The 27,485-nt window shown below is 42.6% G+C and overlaps 2 protein-coding genes across 10 annotated transcripts in view; one reads left to right on the top strand and one right to left on the bottom strand.

The window, feature by feature from the left end:
* Window positions 1–27,485, bottom strand: part of MED12L (mediator complex subunit 12L) — a 337,656-nt gene that overhangs the window by 120,635 nt on the left and 189,536 nt on the right. The window lies entirely within an intron of this gene.
* On the top strand, window positions 18–27,241 carry GPR87 (G protein-coupled receptor 87). Of its 3 annotated transcripts, XM_053599378.1 has the most exons (4): window positions 37–284; window positions 18,475–18,606; window positions 23,368–24,440; window positions 26,960–27,241. In XM_053599378.1, exons 2-3 carry the CDS (start codon window positions 18,573–18,575, stop codon window positions 24,399–24,401), a joined length of 1,068 nt encoding a protein of 355 aa, XP_053455353.1. In that variant the 5' UTR covers window positions 37–284; window positions 18,475–18,572; the 3' UTR covers window positions 24,402–24,440; window positions 26,960–27,241. The 3 variants fall into 3 exon arrangements, with proteins under 3 accessions (XP_053455352.1, XP_053455353.1, XP_053455354.1); XM_053599377.1 differs by lacking the exon at window positions 26,960–27,241 and having other exon boundaries at window positions 18–284; window positions 23,368–24,464; XM_053599379.1 differs by lacking the exons at window positions 37–284; window positions 26,960–27,241 and adding an exon at window positions 21,875–22,152 and having other exon boundaries at window positions 18,473–18,606; window positions 23,368–24,464.

The raw sequence follows: 27,485 nt of genomic DNA, 5'->3' as shown, positions 1-27,485 counted from the left end.
TCTTAGATGTGAGTCATTTACTTCAGCAAGAGAGCAAGTTGCTCCGGTTGTTCTCCGGCAGGAGATTTTGAAGGGGTGCCCCAAAAGGCAATCTCAAGGGGGGAAAGGGAGGCACCTACCTTCTCTGGCAAGGGAGAAGATGCTTCTTTTTTATGCTTTATCAGAAAATCCACTTCCCTGACAACCTTAGTTTCAAGGCTTATTCTCAATCAGAGACAAGGAGCCTGTTTCAGCTTGAAGACACCTGTAAGAGGTGAATGGACAGCCAGCCACAGCAATGGAAGGTAAATGAAAATTTTTTAATTTTCTTAAAAGCCGTGGTTGATAGGACACAGCAGTGATTGAGACTGTAATTATACTTCTGCTCAAGTGTGAGGTTTGAATTAAAAGTTGAAATTAGAATGCTGACAAGAAGAAATGTGAACCCTCCTTGGGAGGCGCCACTTTCTGAAACCGGAGCCATGGAGAGCCACCATTTCCAACTCAGGCAGGCAAAAAATGTACACTGCACACTGTGCCTTCCAAAGAGGAAACGGCGTTTTGGTAATCAGCTCTTTTTAGGGAATTTTTCTTAACACATTTACTTTATCGAAGGAGTAAAATCTAAAGTCCCTTAGTATGGTTTCCCAAGTATAGTCATCTACATTTTTTAAAAAGAGAGGCCAAGAGACAAAAAGATTTTTCTCTGTCCTAATTGCCTCGTTTGGATAAAAGAAATCTGTCTTTTCACTGTACCACAAAGAACAGGGCAATCCTCATTCTGATCCCTTAAGAAATCATGTTAAAACATGTCAGGAAAGGCGTTGCAAATACTGCCTGGCTACTGACAAACAAGTTAGTAACAGCCTCGTTTTGTTACACATTCAAACTGTTAGGGAGTTTTTACCACAGTGAAGAAAACCAGAGCATGGAGAGTCACCTCTTTGAACTTATAACAAAGACATTAAAGGAATAGATGAACTGAAAAATAAAGTGATTTTTTATTTATTTGGTCTAGATTTATCTAATATAGAATACTACATGATATTCTCAAGTTGAATTGCTTTCATGTTAGGAATATAAACATTTTTACCAATAGTTTTATTTCATAATTCTAATTAGAGACTGCAATTTGCTAGCAATAGAACAGCCACAGATTTGGTTCTTTATTATGATACATTATTTCATTATTATTTCAGCCAATTCAAGGTTAACTATCTCCTTGAAGTTAGGGATCCCGGAGACATGTTCTTTAACTCCTTCAGCAAAATCCATCCTCAGACTACTGATTCTGACATCCATTTAAAAAGTGTTGCGGGTTTAAATGGGTTAAAGAGAGGGGCCTGGAGAAGCAAGTGGACTCCTGAATTCCTTATTTAAGGATGTGGCACAGAAAAAGAAAGCATTTAGTGAGCAAATCTTAACTATTTCATGGAGACCGAGGGGGAAACTCCCTAACCAGGGGTAACATGCTGAAAGCACTTCCGCGTTCAGGGACGTGGGTGGCAAAGGGAAGACGGACTGGGAACGGATGTGTTTATTTAGCTTTGTGCCACTTGTGCTCTGCAGAGTCTGCTGGCTTTTCTTCCTTCCTTAATATCTTGGCATTTGACTCCTTTTAAGAACAAAAATTATTTCTCACTTCAAAAATGTCACAGAATTTTAAGATAGAAGACTTGAATAGCCATTCGTTCTCTGCACACTCCTAAAATAAGAAAAACTAGGAAAGCCCATGAAAATCCCTCAAAGCCCAATAAACAGAGGAGTGGCAGAGGCAGAACAAAAGTGAGGTGAAATCCAGGAAGTCACCTCTCTCTGGCAGCATCCCACAGGCATGAGGAGGTGGGTTTGGGATGGAAAGCCCAGGTCTCAAGGTGCAATGTCCTGGCGTCTGACTGTGCTAGAAGTTACCAGTGGGACTTGGGCAAGCCTCTGACTTCCCCAGGAGCACACTTCCCTCCCTCACAGGCAAAATAGGGGGATCAGGTTAGATGGTCGGAAGAGGTCCCTACATTTCCTAGATTCCCAGGAGCCAGGGGATATGCTGAGATATTCGGCTTGGTTATTAAAGAACCTAAGGCTTGGACGAAGTACATGGGAATGTTTCAAAGGAAACTGAGAAGAGGCAAAAAAGAAGCCCCCCTGCCCCATTCTGTCCTTAGCCAGTGACATGATGTCAATCAAATCCCAGAGTCTTCCTTTCCTCAGTCTACCTTGGTTGGGGCATTTCGCACTCGTACAAACACACAAGGGCCAGTTGTAACCAAGGCCCTGCTGTCAAAAATGAGACGACATGAGATGAACCACATGGAGTCTCAGACCGGTTCTAGCCAGGCCACTAACTGACCCAGCAAAGTTCCTGGTCTCTATCCTCTGCCTTAGTAGCCTATTTTGTATTTCATTAACATTCTTACTAGCCAAACATAAAAAAAAAAAAAATTTACTCTAAAATACATTTAAAGAAGAACAGAGATTAAGTTCTGCTTAGTGTAAGACATGACATTAAGTCATTCATACCAGTGAGAGAGTAATTACTTAAATGGCATTTATTAGGCAGGTTCTATACGGCACAAACAATCCTTTTAGACTTAATACCAAAGAAACAATAATTGGTTGTTGACAGCTGAGTATGTATATACATCAAGACTACTACATATTTTAACATACTGTTTTTTAAAAACCTCAGACCTCAAAGTATGTACTACTATTATCCCCTTTTACAGCGGAGCAAACTGAGGTTTAAGTAGTTTGGAGAAAAGCTCTGACCTTGAACAGTGCCTGCAGTCAGCCATATTCCATTCACTACTTTTTAAGTTCTAAGTAAAATCTAGTTACCTCATTTTTGTGGGTACTTCAATTTGTAAAATTATATAGATATTGTATGTTTATGTACATAAAAAGCTGTCTTTGGTGCATGAAGCTCTGCAATCAAGGTGGAATTTCTAGTTTTCCAAAGGAGGCCTGGAGGTGTAATCAGTACACTGAATACCCAGTCTGTGTGGAAGCAGCAGCCAACAGTCAAGAACATGGCCCTCAGACCTGCTTCTGTTCACATCCAGGCTCTCCCCTCTATAGCTGTGTTGTGTCAGCAACAGACAATACGTATCTGTCAAAGGAACCTCTCTAAGCCTCAGATTCTTCATTGGAAAAGTGGGAGTACTGATTCTCACTTCCATTTAAATAGGCACATCTCAACCCTGAGCTCTTATTAAAAGCTAAGCTTGGGGTGGCTCCTGTGGCTCAAGCAGTAGGGCGCCAGCCCCATATGCCAGGGGTGGTGGGTTCAAACCCAGCCCCGGCCAAAAACTGCAAAAAAAAAAAAGCTAAGCTTGAATAAATGGTCTATACTATGGTAATACTTCATTCAGAATGATCCTTCAAAAACTGCTTTATGGAAGAAACTGAGGCACATAGGAATTAGGTAACTTGCCTAAGTAAGGAACAGATTTGTAACTTGAATCCAATATCCTCTTGCAACATTAAAATACATGAAAATAATTTAGAACAGTCCTAAGCACACAGTAATATTAACCGACATTTGCAGAACCCTATTGTTGTTGTCACACCTAACAAGATAGAAACTCATAGACTTCTCAAGCTGCCAGAGGGTTTACCTACAGCCTGAACACGCCGGCTATTAGCCACCAAAAAGCAACTGTCTGGGGACATACAAGGAATGAAATGTTCCTAGGCCAAGAGCCTCAGGGTACCCTTTGCTAAATACAAATATTCTGGTGCCTCCAAAGTGGCAGCCAGTACACCAGAAGGGAAGAAGAAACAAAATAATTCAACATCCATGCACTAAAAGAGCTTATAATCTAGTCGAGCAAAGAAAAATGTTAACAAAGACTACTCGGGTTATGGCCCACATTGGGGACTAAGCTGCCTTGAGTACTAAGTTGCATGGCTCTCAGGCTGACAGCTGAGAAAGATCAGTTTGGAAAGATCCAAGACAGCAGTGCACTGACATCTGCTGCCTCCAGATTCCAGCATTTGAGGGCCTGCTCTGATCTCGTGGGGATGGATGACCCACTTGTCCAAACATGTTCTCCCTATAAAACTGAACACAAATCACTGTGCTTCTCAAAAAAATTTAGAACAACTGGCTATGAGACTAATTGGAAAAACGTTAAAATTGTTTACTGATGTATTTATGTAGAGTACGGTGCTCCCTGGTACCCGCTCCCGGTAGCGTGTGGCTACCCAGGGCTCACAGTAATATGCAATCCTTAAATCATCACAAAAAGTACGCTTAATTTTTTGGTTATTTCAAAAAAGCACATTGAAAAGCTGAATGGTTTGACTTTAAGAAGATAATGACGCAGACTGGGTGAAAACTGTCTACTGCCTACCCTGTTATAGCAAAATGAATGAATAACAGAACATTGAGTGCTGTCTAAAAGGTAACTGCTGTATCAGTGTATCAGCACCTGCCATTGCGACAGCTGCTGAATAAACAAAACTGTAGTATCTGTTAAACATCAGCATCCTCTTTCTCCTAAAAGATTCATTCTGACTTCACATTACAAACAACAAAATGTGCATATGTATACATAAAGGTATAAATATAGGTTATATATGTAATTTTAAAACTATCTACTCTGTGCCTAAAGCCACCAGTACAATACCTAAAGTATTATCTCTATTTTTCTTTCTTTTTTTTTGAGACAGAGTTTCACTGTCACCCTTTGTAGACTGACATTGCATCAGAGCTCACAACAACCTCAAAATCTTGGGCTTAAGCCATTCTCTTGCCTCAGCTTCCCAAGTAGCTGGGACTACATGCACCCACCATAGCACTCAGCTATTTTTTTGTTATTGTTGTCATTGTTGTTTAGCAGAACCAGGCTGGGTTCAAACCCAACCACCTTGGTGTATGTGGCTGGTGCCCTAACCACTGAACCACAGGTGCCAAGCCTATCTATATTTTTCATACCAAGACTCAAGAATACTAAGTACCTAGTATGTACCAAAGCTTTCACAAAGTCTACTGAGACGTATCATGGTCTCTGCGTATATGAGTTTACAGACTGTATGAAGTTGCAAATCAGGCTCTAAATAATCAGCCAATGGAAAAATCATCCAAGTGCTCAAAGAGCCAGGCCAATGAAACACAAGTGCCATGGGTGATTACCTACCCCTCCTCAGTCTCGAAGATACTCCTAGCAACACAACTGTCCAACATAACCAAAATGGCAAAGCCAAACCCTCTATCCTTAAACTACTTCTACCCATAGCTCCTATTAGGAGACGGTTCATTTCCCACACTGGCACACTCTCCTCTTCCATAATTTATAACCCAGTTAACTTCGTGCCAACCAAACACTTCCTCCAATGTACTCTCTCATGGTTATTTTATTTATTTAGAACCTATCTACTTCAAAAAGGAAAAAAAAATGGAGGCATTTACTGAGAGGCTTAATATGAAATAAGTTCAGATGAATTTTAAATAAGAAAGATGTGGCCTAGGAAAAAGAACGGTGGGAAATTAAAAGACATTTGAGAGGTTAGTTCACAAATTCATTTATTGTATCTACGGGATAGTGGCCTTAAGACAGACCTCAACTCCAACAGGAAAACAAGAAGGTGAAATGGTTTGTGTTTGCAAATTTGTACTAGTCCTATAGGAATGATATTCTCCATACGTGGACTAGAAGAACATTCTCCCATGAGTTATCACATACACACACACACAAAACAAAATTGTACTGAGTGTCTGAAGAGTAGTCATGGTGGGTTAGATGGGTTAGGTGTCTGAAGACAGCAACTCAAAGCTTAGAACAGGCAAAGCCATTCTACAAGGGCAGGGTAAAAAAACATAATGAGGTCCAGATAATTTAAATATTTTCATCTTGCTGATGCTTCCTCCAATTACTCTAGAAAAAGCTTTCTTGCTCACTTCTCTCCAATCTACTTGATTCTAATTATGAAAATTTGTCAAGTGCTAGATGTATTGGGTTAAACTACAGTAGGACCTCTGTAAGTCCCTCAAGGGACTATAACAAATCGGTCAGTGTATAGAGGTGGCCAACATAAGGAGCTAGGCCAAATATGTACCAAACATAAGGAGATGGCCAACATAAGGAAATTTCTGTAACTTCCTTATTCATTTCTGGTTCCAGTCTGGTTCCACGACCGCACTGGTACATACATGTCGTGCATGTCCAGTCTGCGAAAATTAGGTCAACCCAAGTAGGTGGTTGACGTATGGAGGTGATCAAGTACGGAGGTGTTACTGTACATGAAAGTGCCAATTTGACCTATCAGGACAACATTTTCACACAATTTAACCTGATGCCGCAGCACTAAGGAGGAAGAAACTTTAGAGCTTTTGAGTATCAAAAGCATGAGCAGAGATGCTCAGATCCCAAATCAGTTCAAAGCCATGAAGTCCTAAAATCCTGTAAGTTGTCTCCAAGTTCCCTTTTCAAGTTTTTCAATTTCAGGTAAAAAGGAAAATATCAAGTCAGGGAAATTTAGTAAATGGGGGAGAGGCTTAGAGCCAGCATGAGGTGACAAGGGTCCAGATCCCAGAGGCACTGCCAGAAAACCAGAAGAGTAAGCGTGGACAGCCCCACCATGAAATCAGATGTCACAAATTAGAAGCCGAGGACAAGCTCTATGGGGTTTGCCTAGTGTTTTGACAAAATTAAGCCAGGAACCATGTGTCTTGGTAAATCAAATGGCCTCAAAGGGTAGCAGGGGACTCACACACCTGCAAAGTAACAACTCAGAGCCTGGAAGCACATGCTCCCCTGGACGGGGCAGTAGTCCCACGCTCACACCAGCCCCAATCCTTCATGACCATCTCTCTTGACCAGGTGTCCTCAAACTGGCCCGCGGGCCACATGAACTGGTGTGAACTGTATTTGTTCCCATTTTGCTTTTTGCTTCAAATTAAGATATGTGCAGCTTGCATAGGAATTTGTTCATAGTTTGTTTTTTTTAAACTATAGTCTGGCCCTCCAATGGTCTGAGGGACAGTGAATTGGCCCCCTGTTTAAAAAGTTTGAGGACGCCTACTCTTGACAATTAAACTGTTGTGTAGATACATAAAGGTACCATCTTTATATATCAACATGGAAAAAAATATTCATTACTATGAGAAGCATTCTTTTTTTAAAATGATGATGGGGCTTGGCAACTGTAGCACAGTGGTTATGGCATCAGCCACACGCACCAAGGGTGGCGGGTTCAAACCCAACCCCGGCCAGCTAAACAATAATGACAACAAAGGAATAGCCAGGCACTGTGGCGGGCGCCTGTAGTCCCAGCTACTTGGGAGGCTGAGGCAAGAGAATCACTTAAGCCCGAGAGTTTGAGGTTGCTGTGAGCTGTGATGCCATGGCACCCTACCAAGGGCGACATAGGAAGACTATGTCTCAAAAAAAAAAAACAAAAAAATAAATAAATATGATAATTGATGCCAGAAGTTTATAATTAACTTAAGTAGGAATTACTTTGAAGAAATATTTTCAGAAGGTGCCAAAAAATGTATACACATCTTAAGGGACTTTATCTATGTATTCCTTTTCAAAGCTGAATCCAAGTTGCCATTACTGGCTGAGTCCACCTCGACATGCTCTACAGGTCTGTTTTACCTGCAATTTGTACACTTCCTGGGAACAATCAAGTTTACTTCCAACAAGATCTCTTACACTGTGTGTACATTTTTTGGCACCCTCTGTATACGCACATGTGTTTCCATCTTTCATAAAATGAATATGTGATGCCAGATTAGTTTACCAGGTGTGTGGGGTGCAGGATTGACTTTCATAAGGAAAATAAAAGAGAGAAACAGTGAGGGGTTTTGATGCTGATAAAAACTGTGAAATATCTGCTTTTGTTAAGGACATCAGTTGAAAATATTTAAATATCAATGAAAGCATGGCTCGAAAGGGAAACTGTTCTCATGTCTCTTTCCATCAACTTAAACAGCTTTCAGGTCTGGTTAAACTGTGGTCAGAAGAACCAAGGTAGCCGGCCTGACAGCTATTCTCATAGGAAGGACGGCTAGCACCACACACATGGGCCAAAGCGAAACTTACTAGCACAGCGAAGGTGACAACCACCACCACTGACATTAAGAGGAATTATAACTCTTAACTAGAATGCTTCAGCCATAGGACAACCCTACTAAAAAGGAAACACATCTATGTAAGCTTATGAAAAGCACTCTTCTCTTAATAGGCCAGTAAATAGCAATCAAACACCTCAAGACTTTACCTGGGGTCTTGGATTCTGGGAATGTTTCATAAAGGACTGGAAGTCATTTAAAGTGTATTAAGATTAGAACGTCTTCATCTAAAACCACTATTCTGCCTATTGGGACTGCTTCCTCTAAACTGATCAGCTGCCCTATGTCAATGACCCAAAATTTATCTATGTGTGAATGACATTTAGCCTAAACAGAAAATAAAAGTACACATTTCAACTCAGTAAACTGTAAAATTTGACTATATAGGTATTAAGACTTTTATTACTAAACAGTAAAAAGATATTTGCTCTAATTACCCCTTCCTACTGTGACAGCACGTACAATATAAAATTGATTTACCACATATATATATATATTATTTCACCAGATTGGCACAGCCTTGCAGGGAACTAGCCCAGGTGGCCGTTATTCTCCCCATTTCATAGATGAGGAAGCTGAAGCTTTGTGAGGTAAAGTGCTTGGCCCAGGGTCACAGAGGCGAAAACTTAATACTCGCCTACTAAATCCAGATCTAGGACACTTTGCACTGGTCAAGCTCCTGCAATTGTGCTAAGCTCACAAAGCCACACAGCACAGAGGCAGCAGCTCTTGGGTCATAAAAACTCATTTCCTGGTATTGCCTCTGACTCCCCGAGTGAAATCAGGCAGGCTGCTGAATCTTGCTGAGGTTCCTCACCTCTCCAAAGGGAATAATCAGGTTCGGGGTTAAGGTTATAAAGAAGCACCAGACACAGGGTGGTGCCTGTGGCTCAGGGAGTAGGGCGCCGGCCCCTTATATGGAGGGTGGCGAGGTCGAACCCAGCCCCGGCCAAACTGCAACAACAAAAGAAGCATTAGACACAAACTTTGTCTTCAGGGAGTTTACAAACCAGTTTACAGTGCCCACCCCTCCTTCCAAATATGCACACGTGCATGTACACACACACATAGCCAGTCACCTGAAAAAAAAAAAAAAAAAAAATTAAGTCTGAATGTGAACCAGAATGTGCCCAGGCCACACGTATTAAGCAGAACTATGGAAAGAGAATGTTAAGGCAGCACCAGAAAAACCTGAATGGACAGCTTGGCGCTGTGCTGTGCATCCCAGCACCTTTGGGAGATCACCTTCATGCAGGCATTAATGAAATGTTCTATGAATACAGTGACCTAATTCTACTACAAAAAGAGGTAACTCATAACCAGTGAGGTGACTGGCTTTTCCCCCCAGGCCTTCAGCAGAGTTATGATCTTAGCATTTTTAGAAAACTCTCTCTCTGTCAGTTTTAAATTGGGAATGATTCTTACGCGATAAATTGTTACAAAATGCAAGACAGGCTGTGTCTTTCAACAAAGGCTGCATCACTGGTTTAGTGAGAATCTTTACGACATAAATTTAAGGACTACTATCAGATTAGTATAGCACTTTAGTAGGAAAGTCGAAAAACAATCCATTGGGTCTGAGATTCCTACAATTTCAGGTGTTACTTTCCAGAGAACAAACTGGAAATGAGGAGGACTTGTAAGAGAGAGTGTCAATAGATAGTGTCGAGAGATAGTAACAATTCAGTGGTTTGGGAAGTGCCCCTGCCACCACCACACACTAAGCCCGGACAATGAATCAAGTGCAACTGCATCTGAGGAGCAAGGATTCAACGGTCAGACCTTGACCAGAGGGCAAGAGTGAGACCTGCAAGCCAGGGGAGTTACAGCGTTCTGGTTTCTCCTGGCTTGGTACAAAGAACCCCGACCCCATGCTGAGGGTCCATGCAGTAAACCACAGGCCAGGTCTGTGTGGACACAGGCTGGACACCCAAAGCAGTCAACCATGAGTCCTGTAAACCTGATGCTACCCCTGATCTTCCCACTACTCTTCTGGGGAGAGAGCCCAGGTTTTGGCATCCAGCATACCTGGTTCAAGCCCCTCCTCTCCCACTTACAAAGTTTTCTTCCCTTAAGACCTACAACCTAGCCACACACGGTGGCTCACACCAGTAATCCCAGCACTCTGGGAGGCTGAGGCGGGTGGATTGCCTAAGCTAAGGAGTTCAAGACCAGCCTGAGCAAGAACAAGACCCCATCTCTGCTAAAAATAAAAAAACTAGCTGAGTGTTATAGCAGGCACCTGTAGCCCCAGGTACTCCAGAGGCTGAGGCAAAAGGATTGCTTGAACCCAAGAGTTTGAGGTTGCTGTGAGCAACAATGCCAAGGCACTCTACCCAGGGCAACAGACTAAGATTCTGTCTCAAAAAAAAAACAATAATAAGAATAATAAATAAAATAGAGAGAAGAAAAGACCTAGAACTTCAGTTTTGCAGATCATAAAAGCCATTTAATGATACAATCAGTAGGGTTTTCATTGAAAAGCCCTAATGAAGGGGTGAACAGAACAAAATTTAGCTATGACAACTAACAAATTTTCAGGTGTGAACTAAACAACAGAACCTCCTGCCACTATTTTTTCTGGGTTGCTGAAAGGTACCAGGAAAATCACCTAAAAAGGCTAAATGATGGTCACAGAAAAATCCAGAGTTCAGTGAGAGGAGAGGGGGAAGGCAGGGAGAAAGGAAAGATGTTTCTAATCCAGCAGTACGTTTCATTGTCCACGTAGGTGAAGTATAGTCAAACAAGCATAAACAGACCAAAGGTTGCAAAATCGAGTGGCCACGGTATCTGGCAGGTAACGCTCCTGAGTGGGGAGCCCAGGGTGTCACCAGAGGATGCTGTGAGCCAGGGAGCTGGAACCCTCAACCCCCCACACCCCAACAGGAAGGTGCAACTAGTAATGTGGGATTGTTCAGCTTAGCGTTGGAAAACATTCTCATCTTTCAGGACAGTATCCAATCTGGATTCTTACGTGAAATTTCCTGATGTTTTCAACATTGTCCCAGCCAGATAAAACTAGGCCTCTAGTTTGGAAGATTAGCAGTTCCTCTGCAAGTTAGACAGAGAAAACAAACTCCCGCCTATGGCCAACAAAGCTCTCCCTCCTCCTTGCTGACCTCCAAAATAAAGCCCCAGAATTGCTCTTCATTTTTTTTTTATTACTCAACAGTAGGAAACAGAAAGAACTGCAATCTCAGTTTCAGTTGGATTAGATACGAATCCCAGTTCTGCCCATTACTTGCTCTGTAAGCCAGGGCAAGTTAATTTAACTGTCTGAACCTGGCATCTTCCTACACATGGAAAAAAATAATAAGTAGGTCACAGGGTTGCTGTGAGGATGGCTTGAGGAAACAACTACTGAGTTTGGAGTCAAAAAGAAAAGGAGAAACTGAGACAATCTTAATCCTTTTCCACCACACTCATTTTAACAAGACAGCTTACTACCACCAACACAGAAACAGTAAAATAGCCAGAGGCTGATATCAATGGGTGGCTGAGCAAAAACAGAAGGCTCTAAGCAGCGATGCCATCTAACCTCAGGATGAGCTGGGAACCCTGGGCCGACCACAGACAGCACATTCTTCAGTGGTTTCATCAGCTCCGCTGGAGGAACAGTAGACAGGCAGCAGGACAGGAATTCTCCTGGAGCCCAGCCCTTCAGTGCCGCTGAAGCAATCCTCCTCCTCCTCCTCCTCCTCCTCCTCCTCTTCACAGCACCCCCAGTGGGTGCCCAGCCGCCCCAGGAAAAGCACAGAGGCGGCCCTGAAGCCAAGGTGCAAAATGTGAAGACAAACAGCAGCAGACCCCAAATCCAATAGACTCCAAAGATAACTCAAAGCAAAGGAAAATTCTTGCAGCAAAAGTGTCAATCAAATGACTCCTGAAAGGGCAGCTTAGACAACAACCCACAACAGTCTTGGCATAAACAAGATGCAGGGATGCATTTTGCCCTGTGTCCAATCTACCAATTCTACTGTGTACCTATGATGTACGACAGGAACTGGTACGATTTATGCCTACCCGGTGCAACTGTGCAGGCTGATTTGTGAATGTTAGTTCATTTTAACCTCACAGCCATCCCACGGGTTGAGTGTGTCATCAAACCCATCTTATGTGTGAAATGAGGAATTGGAGGGTCAGAAAGCTGGAAAGCAGCAGGGCAGGGTGGGTGGGAATCCAGACGCTCAGAGAGCCGGTCCTTGCTCCTGGCACTCCGCCATGGTGCCGCCAGACTTGGCCCCAGGTCAGGGCAGGATTTTTATTTTTTTAACCCAAGCTGGGAAAATACAGTTTGAAATCATTGGGAATTATACTTGACAAAAAGTCTCCCATTAGTCCTGTGTCTACCTCCCACTCTCTCTGGCTTCTTCTCATCACAGCATGTTTTTTTTTTTTTGAAAGAGTTGTCTGAAATTGCTGCCTCCACTTCCTCACCTCCCCAGCATTACTCAACCCTCTGTCATCAGGCTTCTGCTTCTGTGCTCAACCCTCCCCCCAGCACCCGCTGCACACGTGCACACAGCACAGCCCCTGCAGCACTGGCAGCGACAAGGACCCCTTTGTTACTGAACTCCATCCAATGGCTCTGTGCAGTTCCGTGTCACTTGACATCCCCCACGGGAAAAACTACTCACAATCCCTTATATTCTGACTATCAGTTGGGGGTGGGGGGAACTAGTCACAATTCCTCATTTCTTAACCCCTCTTGTCTGTTCACAGGACTTGACTCTTTTCTAGTAATTCTTCCGCCTCTCTGGCCACTCCTTCAGGCACTCACCCCTCTTGCCCTAAGACTGCTTCTTAAAACCATCTATGTCAATCTCTCTGAACTTCCCACTGTGCAGTTTCTCCCTGGGCAATCTCACGCATTCCCACAGCTCTGTCAACCTCCTCTTCTTTCTCTGCTGGCCTTAGACTTACGTCGCCAGTCAAGAGCACCTCCCTGGGCTTGGATCTGTCTCTTTAATCACTTGCTAGATGTTCGCAACGGGCACACAACACAGGCACCATGAAAGCCACCAATCCAGAATGAGCTCTACTCACCCCAAGATGTGCTCATCTTCCCAAGGAGTTCCACATCAGGGAAAGAAACCACCACCCACCGCCAACCCCGGGGAGGCCTCCAGCACTCCTCCCTTTTTAATCACCAGTATCACACCAGGACTAATTCCTTAATATGCCTCAATTTGTACATCTCTCCATCCCTCCATGGCATGATCTCCCAGTACATTGTTAGGCATCATTGTTGGTCACAGTCAGCATTTCCTGGACCTTGAGGAAACTCGGGCATCACAGCTGCCCAGGAACCTGCCTAACCCTTCCATACCTCCCCTCAGTCGGGTACACCTCTTTCTTTCCATAGCATCCCAAACCTCTCTCTCTGTTCTGAACAGTCTGTTTACTTCTGGATTATCAAGCAGTCTCTAAACTGTGAGGGCAGACACATACCCTCCCCATCTATATAATTCCTAGGGCCTGAAATACCTTATGGGAGAGATCAGCTTATAGCTGGTCCTGAAGAAGAGATAGAGAAACATCCAAGATAGGAAAAGAAGGGAAAGAAGAAGTTCAATTAAGGAACAGGAATGGGTACAAAGAGGAGCAGGGAACCAATCACAGGCATGTTTCACAGTCCACAGTTTGGTTAAAGTGGGGAGAAAATTACCAGGGAAGTAAGAGGAAAATGATCTTGAATTTCATTTACACAATAATTGGTGGAAATAACAGAAACAAAAACATTTTAGAAGTACTTAGTTTATAAATGTATGTTCAATGTAACCTCATAATGATGCTATAAAGTAGGTATTAATGTACCCACAATTCAAAACAGTATGTATGGGGCAAGCAGATATCCTCAAAGTTGACAGTCAACTTTTAACTACCAGAATCCAGCGTGTTTGGGTTTCCAGACGTCATGATCTTTGATAAAAGTAACTCCTTGTCTTTGATGAGGAATTGCCACACCACACAACATCCCAGGATTAGGGAGCAAACAGCATAGCTACCTGGGTGATTTAGAAAATCTGGCAACAAGGAGAAGAGATTTGAAAGGAATGAAGCAAGAAGCAAAAGGACCCAAGCAGGGTCAGGGCACTGACACAAGTGTGAGGCCAAGAGGGGCTCAATGTACATGGTGGCTAGTAGGTGGGTCAGTGTGCAAGAAGACTAGGAGGTGGGTCAGTGTACAAGACAGCTAGGAGGTGGGTCAGTGTACAAGACGGCTAGCAGGTAGGTCAGTGTACAAGATGGCTAGAAGGTGGGTCAGTGTACAAGACGGCTAGGAGGTGGGTCAGTGTACAGAAGGCTAGGAGGTGGGTCAGTGTACAGACGGCTAGGAGGTGGGTCAGTGTACAAGACGGCTAGGAGGTGGGTCAGTGTATAAGAAGGCTAGAAGGTGGGTCAGTGTACAAGACGGCTAGGAGGTAAGTCAGTGTACAAGAAGGCCAGGAGGTGGGTCAGTGTACAAGAAGGCCAGGGGGTAGGCCAGTGTACAAGAAGGCCAGGGGGTGGGTCAGTGTACAAGACGGCTAGGAGGTGGGTCAGTGTACAAGACGGCCAGGGGGTGGGTCAGTGTACAAGACGGCCAGGGGGTGGGTCAGTGTACAAGAAGGCCAGGGGGTGGGTCAGTGTACAAGAAGGCCAGGGGGTAGGTCAGTGTACAAGACGGCTAGGAGGTGGGTCAGTGTACAAGACGGCTAGGAGGTGGGTCAGTGTACAAGACGGCTAGGTGGTGGGTCAGTGTACAAGACGGCTAGGAGGTAAGTCAGTGTACAAGACGGCCAGGAGGTAGGTCAGTGTACAAGAAGGCCAGGGGGTAGGCCAGTGTACAAGACGGCCAGGGGGTGGGTCAGTGCACAAGACGGCTAGGAGGTGGGTCAGTGTACAAGATGGCTAGGAGGTGGGTCAGTATACAAGACGGCTAGGAGGTGGGTCAGTGTACAAGACGGCTAGGTGGTGGGTCAGTGTACAAGACGGCTAGGAGGTAAGTCAGTGTACAAGAAGGCCAGGAGGTAGGTCAGTGTACAAGAAGGCCAGGGGGTAGGCCAGTGTACAAGATGGCCAGGGGGTGGGTCAGTGTACAAGAAGGCCAGGGGGTGGGTCAGTGTACAAGAAGGCCAAGGGGTGGGTCAGTGTACAAGACTGCTGGAGGTGGGTCAGTGTACAAGACGGCTAGGGGGTGGGTCAGGGTACAAGATGGCTAGGGGGTGGGTCAGTGTTCAAGACGGCTAGGAGGTGGGTCAGTGTACAAGACGGCTAGGAGGTGGGTCAGTGTACAAGATGGCTAGGAGGTAGGGGCCGGGACAAAGGAAAGGTGTTACACCAGGGGGAAAAAAAAACAAACAAACAAAAAAACCCAGAAAGACTGAAATAACTAGAAACAAGTGACTGACTATTGAGTGAAAGGAAGAGAGAAGTATCAGAGGACTGAGGGTGTAAACACTATTGACCAACAGATGAAGCAAACTTTCATAAATGGAGCTAAAGGGGAAAGTGGTTTCTTGTGATGAAAGGGAAAGGGTTTAGGTCCGTCCAGTTTGAGAACACAGACACCACTCTCCAAGTAAACAAAGAACTGGCGTTTGGGGGGAAGGAAGAGAGAACTACAGAGGCTTCACAGAGAGGTGGATGCAGAGCACCCAAGTAGATGCTGAGTTCTCCAGAAAAAAAAAAAAAAAAAAAAAAAAAACAGAGAGAGAAGAATGCAGGGCTGTGACCTAACACTGGGGAAAGGACTTTGTTTAGACAAAGTAGATAAAGAAAGCAGAAACTCTCAGAAGCAATGGAGGGGAATAAAATACATCATTCCCCAAACTGGATAACTAATTTGATTCCAGAAAACCCAAATAGCATGTCTGAGAAAATTAAACTGCCAATTTTTCCGTATAATTTGAACAGAAATTATTAAGAAAATGAGAACACAGATCCCCAGAAGTACAAGTTACCAGCAGTATCCAGTCTTTCTGAATTATCAATCTAATTCCAAAAGAAGAGACTCTTAAATAAATACCAGGCTACTCAAAAGATGGAACTATTTCTAAATGTACTTTGCATTTCACTGCTTTCTTAAGTAGAGGATTCCAAAATGTGCTTTTAATGTACTTTTTCTTGGGCTTAAAAACTCACAGTCAGGCCTGTTTTTATTTTTGTTTGTTTATTTGTTTGTTGTTGAGATGGAGTCTCACTCTGTTGCCCCGGGTAGAGTGTCTTGGCATCATCGTAGCTCACAGCAACCTCAAACTCTTGGACTCAGAGATCTTCCTGCCTCAGTCTCCCAAGTAATTACACTTGCGATTACAAGGGATTACAGGCACCTACCACAAAGCCTGTCTAGTTTTTCTATTTTCAGTAGAGATGGAGTCTCGCTTTTGCTCAAGTTGGTCTCACACGCCTGAGGTCAAGCAATCCACCCGCCTTGGCCTCCCAGAGTGCTAGGATTGTAGGCATGAGCCATGGTGCCCAGCCTCTTCCTTTTCTTTTCTTTTTTTTTTTTTTTTTGAAAGAAATGTGTACTGTCTTCCTTTCTGAGATACAATTTGGGTACTATAATTTTCATACTTTTTAAGTGTAGAATTCAATTATTTGAGTAAATTTGGAGAATTTTGCAACCACTGCCATAACATAGCACCTGCAGCTCCAGGCAAACATTAATCTGCTTTCTGCCTCTATAGATGTGGCTTTCCACATTTAAGTGACATCTCACTTAAATGGCATGTGGTCTTTTGTGCCAGACTTCCTCCCCTGCAAAATGCTTTTGAGGTTCATCCACACGATACCTGCATCTCACTTCTTTTTCTCGTTGAATAGTGCTCTATCATATGCCTTTCACGGTTCACTGCCCACTCACCAGCTGGGATTTGGCTTCATTCTGCTTTGAACTAGCATGAATAATGCTGTCATACACATTTATATGAAAGATTCTGCATGGGCATATGTTTTCATTTCTCTTGTGCAGATAATGTAGGGGTGGACTTGCTGGGCCATATGGAACATTTAGGTTTTAACTTTTTTTTTTTTTTTTTTTATTGTTGGGGATTCATTGAGGGTACAATAAGCCAGGTTACACTGATTGCAATTGTTAGGTAAAGTCCCTCTTGCAATCATGTCTTGCCCCCAGAAGGTGTGGCACACACCAAGGCCCCACCCCCCTCCCTCCGTCCCTCTTTCTGCTTTTTAAGAAAAAGATTTGCTATCCTCTGTACTTTTTATTTACTGCCTTTCTGGGGAATTGGTAAGGCCCTGTGGTATTAGACTGGGTCTTTCTCCTGACTGAAGATGTTGGGGGTCTCTTCCTGGGCTCATGTCTAAACAAATCTGTTGACCATTTTTAAATTGTTTTTTTGCCCACTTCATAAGAAGTTGTAAAAGACCTTTGCCTATTCTGAATACAAACCCATCATAAATGTGACATGCTAATATTTTTCTCTTTTCTATGTTCTTAATGGACAATCATCTGCTACCTCTTGCTGTGAGGAAGGCGTAAGTGACGCCATGAAGGGGAAAACTCCCAACCTGGGACGAGAAAAGCATAAAACTAAAGACGTGTTTGTTGTGGACAGTCCTTCAAAATGTTCCCATCGGAAGTTGGATTCACGCTTTTGAAGTAGACTGAAATCCCAAGTTTATTGTTATAAAGTTTAAAAGATAAATTGCTTTAATCATTCTTCCCAATAAACTGTAATAAATAAAAAGTAGGGTAGATCATTCCTTGTCTTAGATTAAAAGCAATAAAATACTGCTCCCAAAAGGAGGGACTCCACGAGCCCTACTCCTTGTCTGTGCTCCATTACCTAAAAAATGCCTTTTGAATAAAGCAAAACTCTTAGTTTTGCCTCCAATATGCCCTTTCCCCGCTGACTCAGAGACAAAAGTAACTGCTTACACCACACAAAAGATTGTTTTGTACTTGGACAGAATGAGGTTATTTGGGTTCTCTCTGAGCAACATTAAGTGAATGGATATAAAAATCCTACGTTATTTCATTTCATGAGAAATGAAACAGTGTGACTTCCCCTACAGTAACTGTGCCATAAGCACATTTAGTTTAGCTGCCGCCCAGAACAGTTCCCAGCTTTTCTTCTCTTATTGGTCAACACTGGAGAGAAACCAGAAAACAGGGAAGAGACCCAGCTACAAAAGAAGGAACAAGGGGACAATGCTGTACCCGAGTCAACACCGCATGTCATCTCAACTCATCTCAGAAAAGTTACAGTGGTTAGCCAAAATCACATGCCAGACACGCTCCCCTCTGCTCCCCGACTGACAAAGACACAACAGCAGACCACCTTGTGTGTCACAAGTACTGATACCCAAAGGGTGTGTGTTTTCCGACTAGTGGAAGCAAATAATTTTTTTTTAACAAGATCAAAATATTGTATGCTCAAATTCCTTCCCAAATGTTCTTTTTTTCTCCCCAGAAATCAAGCCAGGAATAACCTATGCTGAGCCGATGCCTGAATCGTCCCCAAGTGTTTCCTGACACGCATTTTTGCTTATACCACAGCACAACTGAAGAATGGGGCTCAACTTTACACTTGCAAAATTACCAAGTAAGCCACAGGAGAAGCTCAAAGAACATCTCACTCTGCCAATGATTCTTGTTTACATTTAACAATTGGGGTGGTGGGGGAGGTGTGGATAATAGTCACAGAATTAACTACCCAAATAAACCAACACTTGACCTTGGCTTTCTTTGACTAGGTATAAAACAGTGAACTCACAAGCTGCTATCACTGAGATATATTTAACTTGCTATTATTTCATTTTCCATTTTGTTTATAGAGACACCAACTCTAAAATGGCAAGTAGGATGACATTAGCAGTACTAGCATTTGAGGAATATTTTTAATCCCAAACTAAGTTACCTACTACTTTCTAGATTTGATAGTCTAAACGAAGGTTCACTGAGATTCCCCAGGAGGCCAAGGACAATAGCTACCGACTCTACTGGGTAACTATTTAGAAAATGATCACCAGGACAGCTCTGCCATGGCAGTGACACCCTGTAATTTGCATGACTTTATTATTTCATTCCCACCTGGCAGGTAGTGCAGTGACATACGTTGATACGTTCACATCTTGTGCCAAAGAGTGACGTGCTAGTGAGCAATAAGGTAGCTTCACCCAAGGCAGAAGTGCCAAGATCCTCGGCACTCTTGCTGTCACTCACAATGTGACTCTATTAAACAAGCCATGTTGTAATTAGCGCCTTATGTTACGGAGTGAACACCTACTAAGGATGACAGGCAGTGCTCCCAGGAATGCTTACAAACCATTTCATTCTCAGGATACCCAGCCGAATGACAGTGTATGCCATTTTACAAAGTCAACAAGCACCTAAACCAGCACTGTCAAATGAGGGCTTGCTGCAGGGATGAAAATTCTCTGTGTCTGGCCTATGCAGCAACCACGGTGGTTCCCGGAAAACCTGAATATGCCTGGTAAACTGAAGAACTGAATTTTTGAAATTGTGCTAAATCTTAATTTACCGTTTAAAAGCCACATGTGGTTAGTGCCACATCTGCCTACAAAGCCCATGCACTCCCCCAGCACACACAAGCATATACATATACATTCCCCCTAGACAGCCAGCCATGCCCCTCCACTTCACACACACACACACACACACACACACCCCTCGTGCATGGCACAAAATAGTTGACTATGCAACTTGAGTTCTTATGTCATTACATTTGTTAACTAAAAAGGAGTTGGGAGAGGGAGAGTGGGGAAAAATAACAAAGGAGGTTTCACTCTCACTTACCACTCTAAATCAAGCCCAGCACCAAACAGTACACAGAATGCCGTCTGAGCTGCCATCCTATGAGTTGTATATAAGAAAATAGCCTTTATACTATAAAACAGGTTCTGATTTTTCTTAATTGAATCACCAAGGTACTGTCATTAACAATGTTCCCTAACTTGTCCAAGTTCCTTATTGGCAGCGAAGAACATGATGAGACAGCCCAGGTGAAGCAACCTATTCACTTTTAATGGTCCATGTTCCTGAGTCAGAATATTGTACAAAAAAATGCTCTGAGTCTACTCATAAGTTTGGGGAAATTTAAGGCAGAGATGGAGAAGAGAAGAAACGATGGGGAGAAGAAAAGACTATAACATAGACTTAAGAGAAGAATAGAACATAGATTTAACTGTAAAAAAGGAATCAATCACACAAAACTCTCAGGACTACTTTGAGCCTTCCAGAGCAACCCACAGATGGCTCACTTTGCTTCTCAGAAAATATTTTTTCTCTCCACTAGCACATTGGCTCACAAAATAACCCATCACAGACTTTAACCGCTCATTTCTTTAAGCTGCTTCGTGAATGTGGAATTTATGAATGAAGTATTGATCAGGCCCAGGCCTACAGCACTGAATTCAGAAGTCCTATCTTCCACAATGTTCATCTTAGACATAAACTAAGGAAGCTAATACTGGGAGGACGCACAATCAGCAGGCTGAACCAGACTGTCTCAGAGCCACAACACAGTTCAACAACCACTCTAGAAAACAGGCCAGTCATGTCTGGTATTTTTAATTTACAAGATAGAGTTTATAATACATGAAATTTTTGACATTGTGTTTTAAAACTCTATCTTTAATAATAACCATAATTGTTACGTAAATAATCATTTAATAAGAGTGCTGGTTCATATAATTAAACTTTAAACTATTATAAGGATACACTGAAAAGACACTGGATCTCTAAGCAGCCCTGGGAAGTATAGGTTCTCCTGTTGCAATGCATATGCACAGCCAGATCCAACACTAACAGTTAGAAACACCCCGTGCCTAGCGGGCTGTGGCTAGTGAACTCTTCTGTTTGCCTTTACAATGGCTGTGAAAGGCAATCCATTAAGTAAATGTCACAGGGCACAATCATCATTTCAGGAGATAATGTAGTTGATCCTTTCCATACTGTGTCCCTCCACTGCACCCCTCACTCTAAGTAAATCTCACTTGACCTGTCTCTGCTTCCCCAGGGGTTCTACCCTGGCTTAGGTGAACATGATTGTTAATATTATTAATTTAAGCAGGTAAATTAATTCAAGCAGACATCTTAATCTAGTTAAAACTACACACCTTGAGAAGCTTCTAATGGCAGTGATACTGATTTGCATCTCCTGGTGCAGAAACAGCCAAGATGACAACATTTCATTAAGTCAAAATGGGCTTAAATAATATCGTCCAAGGCAGTATTTGAAGGAGTAATATAGATTCAGCTGAATCAGGCACTTTAACTTGTAAAGCTTAATAATATTGTAGATCTCATAACAGGCTAGTCCAGGTATAAATGACTAGCCTGTGTAAGGATACTTAGGCCAGGAAAACCAGTTTTTTAAAACACTCAAGGTGAGGAACAAAAGGAAAGGAATTAGAAGAACAAAGTTACCCCATAAGACCTTGCACTTAACATTTCAGGCCACATTTTAAAAACCTGTGTTTGGATTAAAATCATCAAAACTCAATTGCAATCAGTGTAACCTGGCTTATTGTACCCTCAATGAATCCCCAACAATAAAAAAATTAAAAAAAAAAAAAAATCATCAAAACTACCTTTACTGTTTCCCTTCTTTAGACGAGGGAACCAAAATAGATACTAAACTATCTGTCACATAGGGAAATGAGGGCTACATTTATATTGTTACCTCTACAATAAAATCATCCCAAAACATATTTGTAATTATAGTGAATAATGTTAGAGAGAAGTAAATGTTCAGATGACCTTCTTTCCAAAAAGTACATGTATAGATTAATTGTTCAGATAATCTTATATCCAAAAAGTATATTTATAGGTTAATTGCATTGTTTCAGTTTCAGATGGAGATGACCATCGTGATTGATTACCAACAGACATACTGGGGAAAATGGCTTCAAGAGAACATGGGTGCAGGCAGAGGGTTGGGACAGCCTTCAAGCCACCCAGACAGGAGAGAAAGAAGACAGAGGTTGAATACAAAAGTCAGACTGCAGTGCAGTATAAAGACAGTTTGAAGATTGATAAGTAGTCCTCCAGCTACAATCTTTCATCAAAGGAATCCCCCTTCTTGCAAAGCAGAATGATCATAGTACCCCTGTTGTGCTCATTATGGGTGAGAGTAGTCCTTGGGGAGCAGAGAAGCAAAAAACTGTGGCGATAGATCCAGGACGCAAAGCAGAAGCTGTCCATCCATCAGACCCTCCCCCGCAGGGGACAGGAGAGGCCCATGTTCATTGCTGCCAGACGAATCAAATGCTAACTCATTTCACTGATTGTATGATAGAGTGATTTGGTGTTGGTCTTTAATACTACAAACTAAAAATTCCAAAAATCAGAAAGTCCCCCCCAAAAAAATTCATATAATAAATTCAATAGGTATAATCTAGCCTTGTAAATAAGGAAAACGTACCAGCCTGCAATTACTTCTAGCAACGTGTCCTTCTTGTAAACTGTAAAACTTAATTACTAAGAACGAGAAAACAAAAATCAGCATTTCTCACTGAACGACAGAGAGAAACATACTTGTGGATGTTCTTAACTAGACAAATACATTTTAAAGAGAAATACACTAGCGTGTAAATATTTCTAATGATCACCAGTAACTTCAGACCTACCTATCGTAACATAGCTCTACTAAGGTGGAAACAGAACTGAGAGGATCAGCAAGGGAGATCTACTTCTACCCAGGACGTAGAAGTAGATCTATTTGTTAATTTAGAAGACAGTAGATCTTCGTATTTAAGAAGAAAAATTGCCAAAGCATTTTATTTTATTCCTAACGAAGGAAGCTAAAGAATCTTAAGCACCATAAAGAAAGTAACAATCACAAAACTCAAAATGACTCATTGGTCTTACTCCTTCCCAACTCCTAATGCTTATTAAACAATGCAAAATTGAAGGAAGAAAAAGATATAGTCACAGAGACTACCAAAGCCTACACTGAAACAATAAGGATAGGCTAGCCATGTGATTTTTCTTGTGATTGGAAATTTCAATTTTTTGGTCTAAGGTTTTGTTGGCCCTATTTGTAATGATATCAAACACTGTAGTTAAAATCAGGATGATGTTCACCTCCAAAAGGTTGACGTAGGGAATCAGAAATGTTACTTTTTTTACCCAAGGGACTTGGTGTAGGGGGGTGGGGGTGGGGACTGGAGGTCACCAATTCTTCAGCCACTCACAACATTAACAATGCACTGAATTGATATCTTAGGACATCCAAGGGGTCCCGGGAAATGACAAGCATTCAACCTGCAAAGGGGCCCAGTGGTCTGGGGGGCATGCAGTGACAAGCACTGAAGTGACGTCCCCCCACTTCCTCCCACAGATTCCGAGCTGCACGGCCCCACTTTGAGTAACGCGAGCGATGGACCTGGAAGGAACACGACCCATAACAACGAATTTGACACTATCATCCTGCCTGTGCTTTACCTCGTAATATTTGTGGCAAGCATCTTGCTGAACGGTCTCGCAGTGTGGATCTTCTTCCACATTAGAAATAAAACCAGCTTTATCTTTTATCTGAAAAACATAGTGGTTGCTGACCTCATAATGACCCTGACATTTCCCTTCCGAATAGTCCATGATGCGGGATTTGGACCTTGGTACTTCAAGTTCATCCTCTGCAGATACACCTCGGTTCTGTTCTACGCAAACATGTACACTTCCATAGTGTTTCTTGGGCTGATAAGTATTGATCGCTACCTGAAGGTGGTGAAGCCCTTTGGAGACTCGCGCATGTACAGCATAACCTTCACAAAAGTTTTATCAGTGTGTGTTTGGGTGATCATGGCTGTTCTGTCTGCGCCAAACATCATCTTAACGAATGGTCAACCAACCAAGGAAAACGTTCACGACTGCGTGAAACTCAAAAGTCCCTTAGGGGCCAAATGGCATGAGGTGGTCACCTATGTCAACAGCTGCCTGTTTGTGGCTGTGCTGGTGATTCTGATTGGATGTTACATAGCTATATCCAGGTACATCCACAAATCCAGCAGGCAGTTCATAAGTCAGTCAAGCCGAAAGCGGAAACACAACCAGAGCATCAGGGTGGTTGTGGCTGTGTTTTTCACTTGTTTTCTACCATATCACTTGTGCAGAATTCCTTTTCTTTTTAGTCACTTAGATAGGCTTTTGGATGAGTCCGCACACAAAATCTTGTATTACTGCAAAGAAATGACACTTTTCTTGTCTGCATGCAATGTGTGCCTGGATCCAATAATTTACTTTTTCATGTGTCGGTCATTTTCGAGAAGGCTCTTCAAGAAATCCAACATCAGAACCAGGAGTGAAAGCATCAGATCACTGCAAAGTGTCAGGAGATCAGAAGTCCGCATATACTACGACTATACTGATGTGTAGGCCTGCTCTCTTATCTGTTGGAATTAATATGTACAAAATGTAAATAAATGTTTGTTTTCATTATCCTTATTGGAGAAATTTAAAAAAAAAAAAGTACAATGGCATGAAATTTGGGCATAACTTGGAACTAAAGAAAACTATTAAAGCACAGCAAAAAGTGAGCAAAACACAAGGTGGGGCCCTGCTGAATTCCAAACTGGACCCTGAGGAGCAGAGCAAAGGGGCAGGGCCAGCACACTGCAGCCATCCTCCGGGGAATGCTGCCACTCTGAACCTTTCCAGAGTACGAAAGTACAGAGAAGAAAATTCTACTAAGTCTTGTGGTTCAAGATTTGGGGGAAAATACTGTTTTTAATACCCCAGGTATAAGTGAGGATAGTAAGCCTTCTGTCATTCCATCTATGAACAAAGCCTTTGCCCATCACCCTACTGGTGTGTGTGTTCTTTTGTAAGGACTTTAGTTTAAGATCCTCTATGTCCATATCGGAACCCACCTTCAAGGGTCCAAAAGCTAAGAGGAACGGGCTGAGAGAAAGAAGGCTTCAGCTTCCATACCTGTGGCTCCAGAGATATTTAGCCTCCTTCCTCTGGGTAAAAGATTGTCCCCAACGCAAATGATCTAATGAGTAGCCTCTGAAGCTCTGCAAACATCTCAGGGCAAAAGAGCTATTCTAGTCCTTTCTCTCGAGTTTAGGGGAAAGAGTGGCCTGGGAAACCTGAGAAGCCTCAGGAAGAGCAGACTCAGAGCTGGCTATCTGAGGTTATCTGGCCATGAGACAGGTACAGATGAAAGTCCCGAGGCTTTGGACAAGCAACTTAATGCTGTTTGAGTCTCAGTTTCCTCATAAGTAAAGCCCTCCCAGAGAGCTAGGATTACAGGCGTGAGTCACGTGCCTGGCCATCCAGTAATATACTTGAAAAGAATGAATTCAATTAACTGGTTTTAAACAGGCTATTTCAGAGAAAAAGCATGCCAGTGGATATTAAGAAAAGTAGATTTTGGATAAAGTTTATATTTGCCATTATTATACCCTATGATGCATAGATATTTATGTATTTGAGTGCTATGGAGTCACAGCTCACAGCAACCTCAAACTCTTGGGCTTAAGCGATTCTCTTGCCTCAGCCTCCCAAATAGCAAAGACTACAGGTGCCAGCCACAACACCTGGCTATAATTTTTTTTTTTTTTTTTTTTGGCGGTTGTCATTGTTGTTTAGCAGGCCCAGCCTAGGTTGGAATCCACCATCCCTGGTGTTTGTGGCCGGTGCCTTAACCACTGAACTATGAACTCCAAGCCCTTATGATGCATTTAAATCTTCATGTGAGAAGGGAAATATGCAGGTGTGGGTAGCAGCCATATCCAGGCTGGGTGTGGTAGCTCATGCCTATCGCCCCACCACTTTGGGAGGTTTGGGTGGGAGGATCGCTGGAGGCCAGGAGTTTGAGACCAGCTGAGCAACACAGTGAGAACCCATCTCTTCAAAACAGAAAATAATAGTCAGGTGGGGTGGTGTGAGTCTAGCTATTCCAGAGCTCAGACAGGAGAATCACTTGGGCCCAAGAGCTTGAACTGCCAGTGAGCTATGGTGACACCACTGCACTCTTGCCAGAGCAACGGAGTGAGATCTTATCTCAAACAAAACAAAGCAAAAACCAAAAACAAACCAAAATTAAAAAAAAAACTCTTCATATTAATCTGAAATTAATAAAAATAAAATAGAAAAACAGAAAAAGTATATTTGTTTATATTGATGCATCATCTAGCCATATGATAATCTATTTATTTTAGAGAACTATCAGTAAAAGTAGTCTTTCCTTTCAACTTATATCCATCTTTAACTAGAGATATAACTAGTTTGAAAATATAATAAGTTGAATGACAGATTTCAATACACCAAGTCAAAAAGTACAAGAGTAACCTTTTAAATCTGAGACCACTTTCTCCTTCAATATAAACCTTTCATGCTCCTTTTACAAAACCATCAGTTGCATGAGCGTTGATAAGTGTCTGAGTTCTTCCTAACTCTGTTCTAGCAGCTGGGGAAATCTGTAAGTGCGAAAAAGTTAAGGCACGTTTGCTGACTAAAAGAGGACATTACGGTTAATAGACAAAACACACACACATCACACAGAACACAGGAACACTTCCATTTCACTGTTGTAAAACTGTCTGCAAAATCTTAAGAAGCTAACATGAGCAAAAACCAAGAGCTAACATGAGCTAAAAATAACTCAGCCTAATGATGACTACCACTGTTGAGGTACAAAAACAGGATTCAGGGACTATGAAGTGTGTAGAAAGTAAGCCAGGTGTGGCAGAGGAGTAAATAGGATTATCTGAGGAATTCTCTCAAAATATCCACCTCTCCATCAAGACTCCAATTCTACAAACACGACAGGCACTTGGATGCATGAATTTATATACCTCTCTTGGTCGCGTGCATAGCTACCCCAGGCCCCAACTGTGTGCCACTAGCTAGATTAATAGCTGTTATTTCAGATCAGGTAATGAGAAAACACAGCTTGAAAGGCTAATTCCTTTCTCCACCTTCTCCAGACTGCCCAGGAGTGACGTCTACCTCCCAGAGACAGAAGGAGCAGTACTGCAGCTGGGAAAGGACCTTCAGTACAACATGTCGTACCCTCTCTGTCCTCTCCCTCTCTCCATCCCACAACTCCCAGTCGCAACTCTCAAAAAGGATATTACTTGACAGTCTGTGTGTGCTATTAAGCATCTGGCTTCCACCAACCAACGAATAAGAACCCACTCTCTTCAACAGCATCAGCTGAGAAGTACTTCTCTATCCCAGAACACCTTTAATTCAAGCCTAAATTCTCATAAAATATTTTAAATCCCATTTTAATGTTTCTCTTTTTTTTTTTTTTTGAAACAGATTCTCACTCTCTCGCCCTCAGTAGAGTGCTACAGCATCATTATAGCTCACAGCAAGCTCAAACTCTTGGGCTGAACAGATCAATTTGTCTCAGCCTCCCAAGAAGCTGAGAATACAGCTACAGCAAGCTCAAACTCTTGGGCTGAACAGATCATTTTGTCTCAGCCTCCCAAGAAGCTGGGAATATGG

Source organism: Nycticebus coucang, chromosome 8, assembly GCF_027406575.1.
Source record: "Nycticebus coucang isolate mNycCou1 chromosome 8, mNycCou1.pri, whole genome shotgun sequence".
Lineage (NCBI taxonomy): Eukaryota > Metazoa > Chordata > Mammalia > Primates > Lorisidae > Nycticebus > Nycticebus coucang.
Note: the sequence above shows the minus strand (reverse complement) of the source record. Positions and strands in the feature narration are given on the sequence as shown.

Bases quoted from the DNA above. Each gene is read 5' to 3' on its own strand.
- GPR87 (XM_053599378.1), top strand. From the start codon at position 18,573: ATGGGGCTCAACTTTACACTTGCAAAATTACCAA. The intron at 18,607-23,367 runs GTAAGCCACAGG...TTCCTCCCACAG, and splicing joins TACACTTGCAAAATTACCAA to ATTCCGAGCTGCACGGCCCC.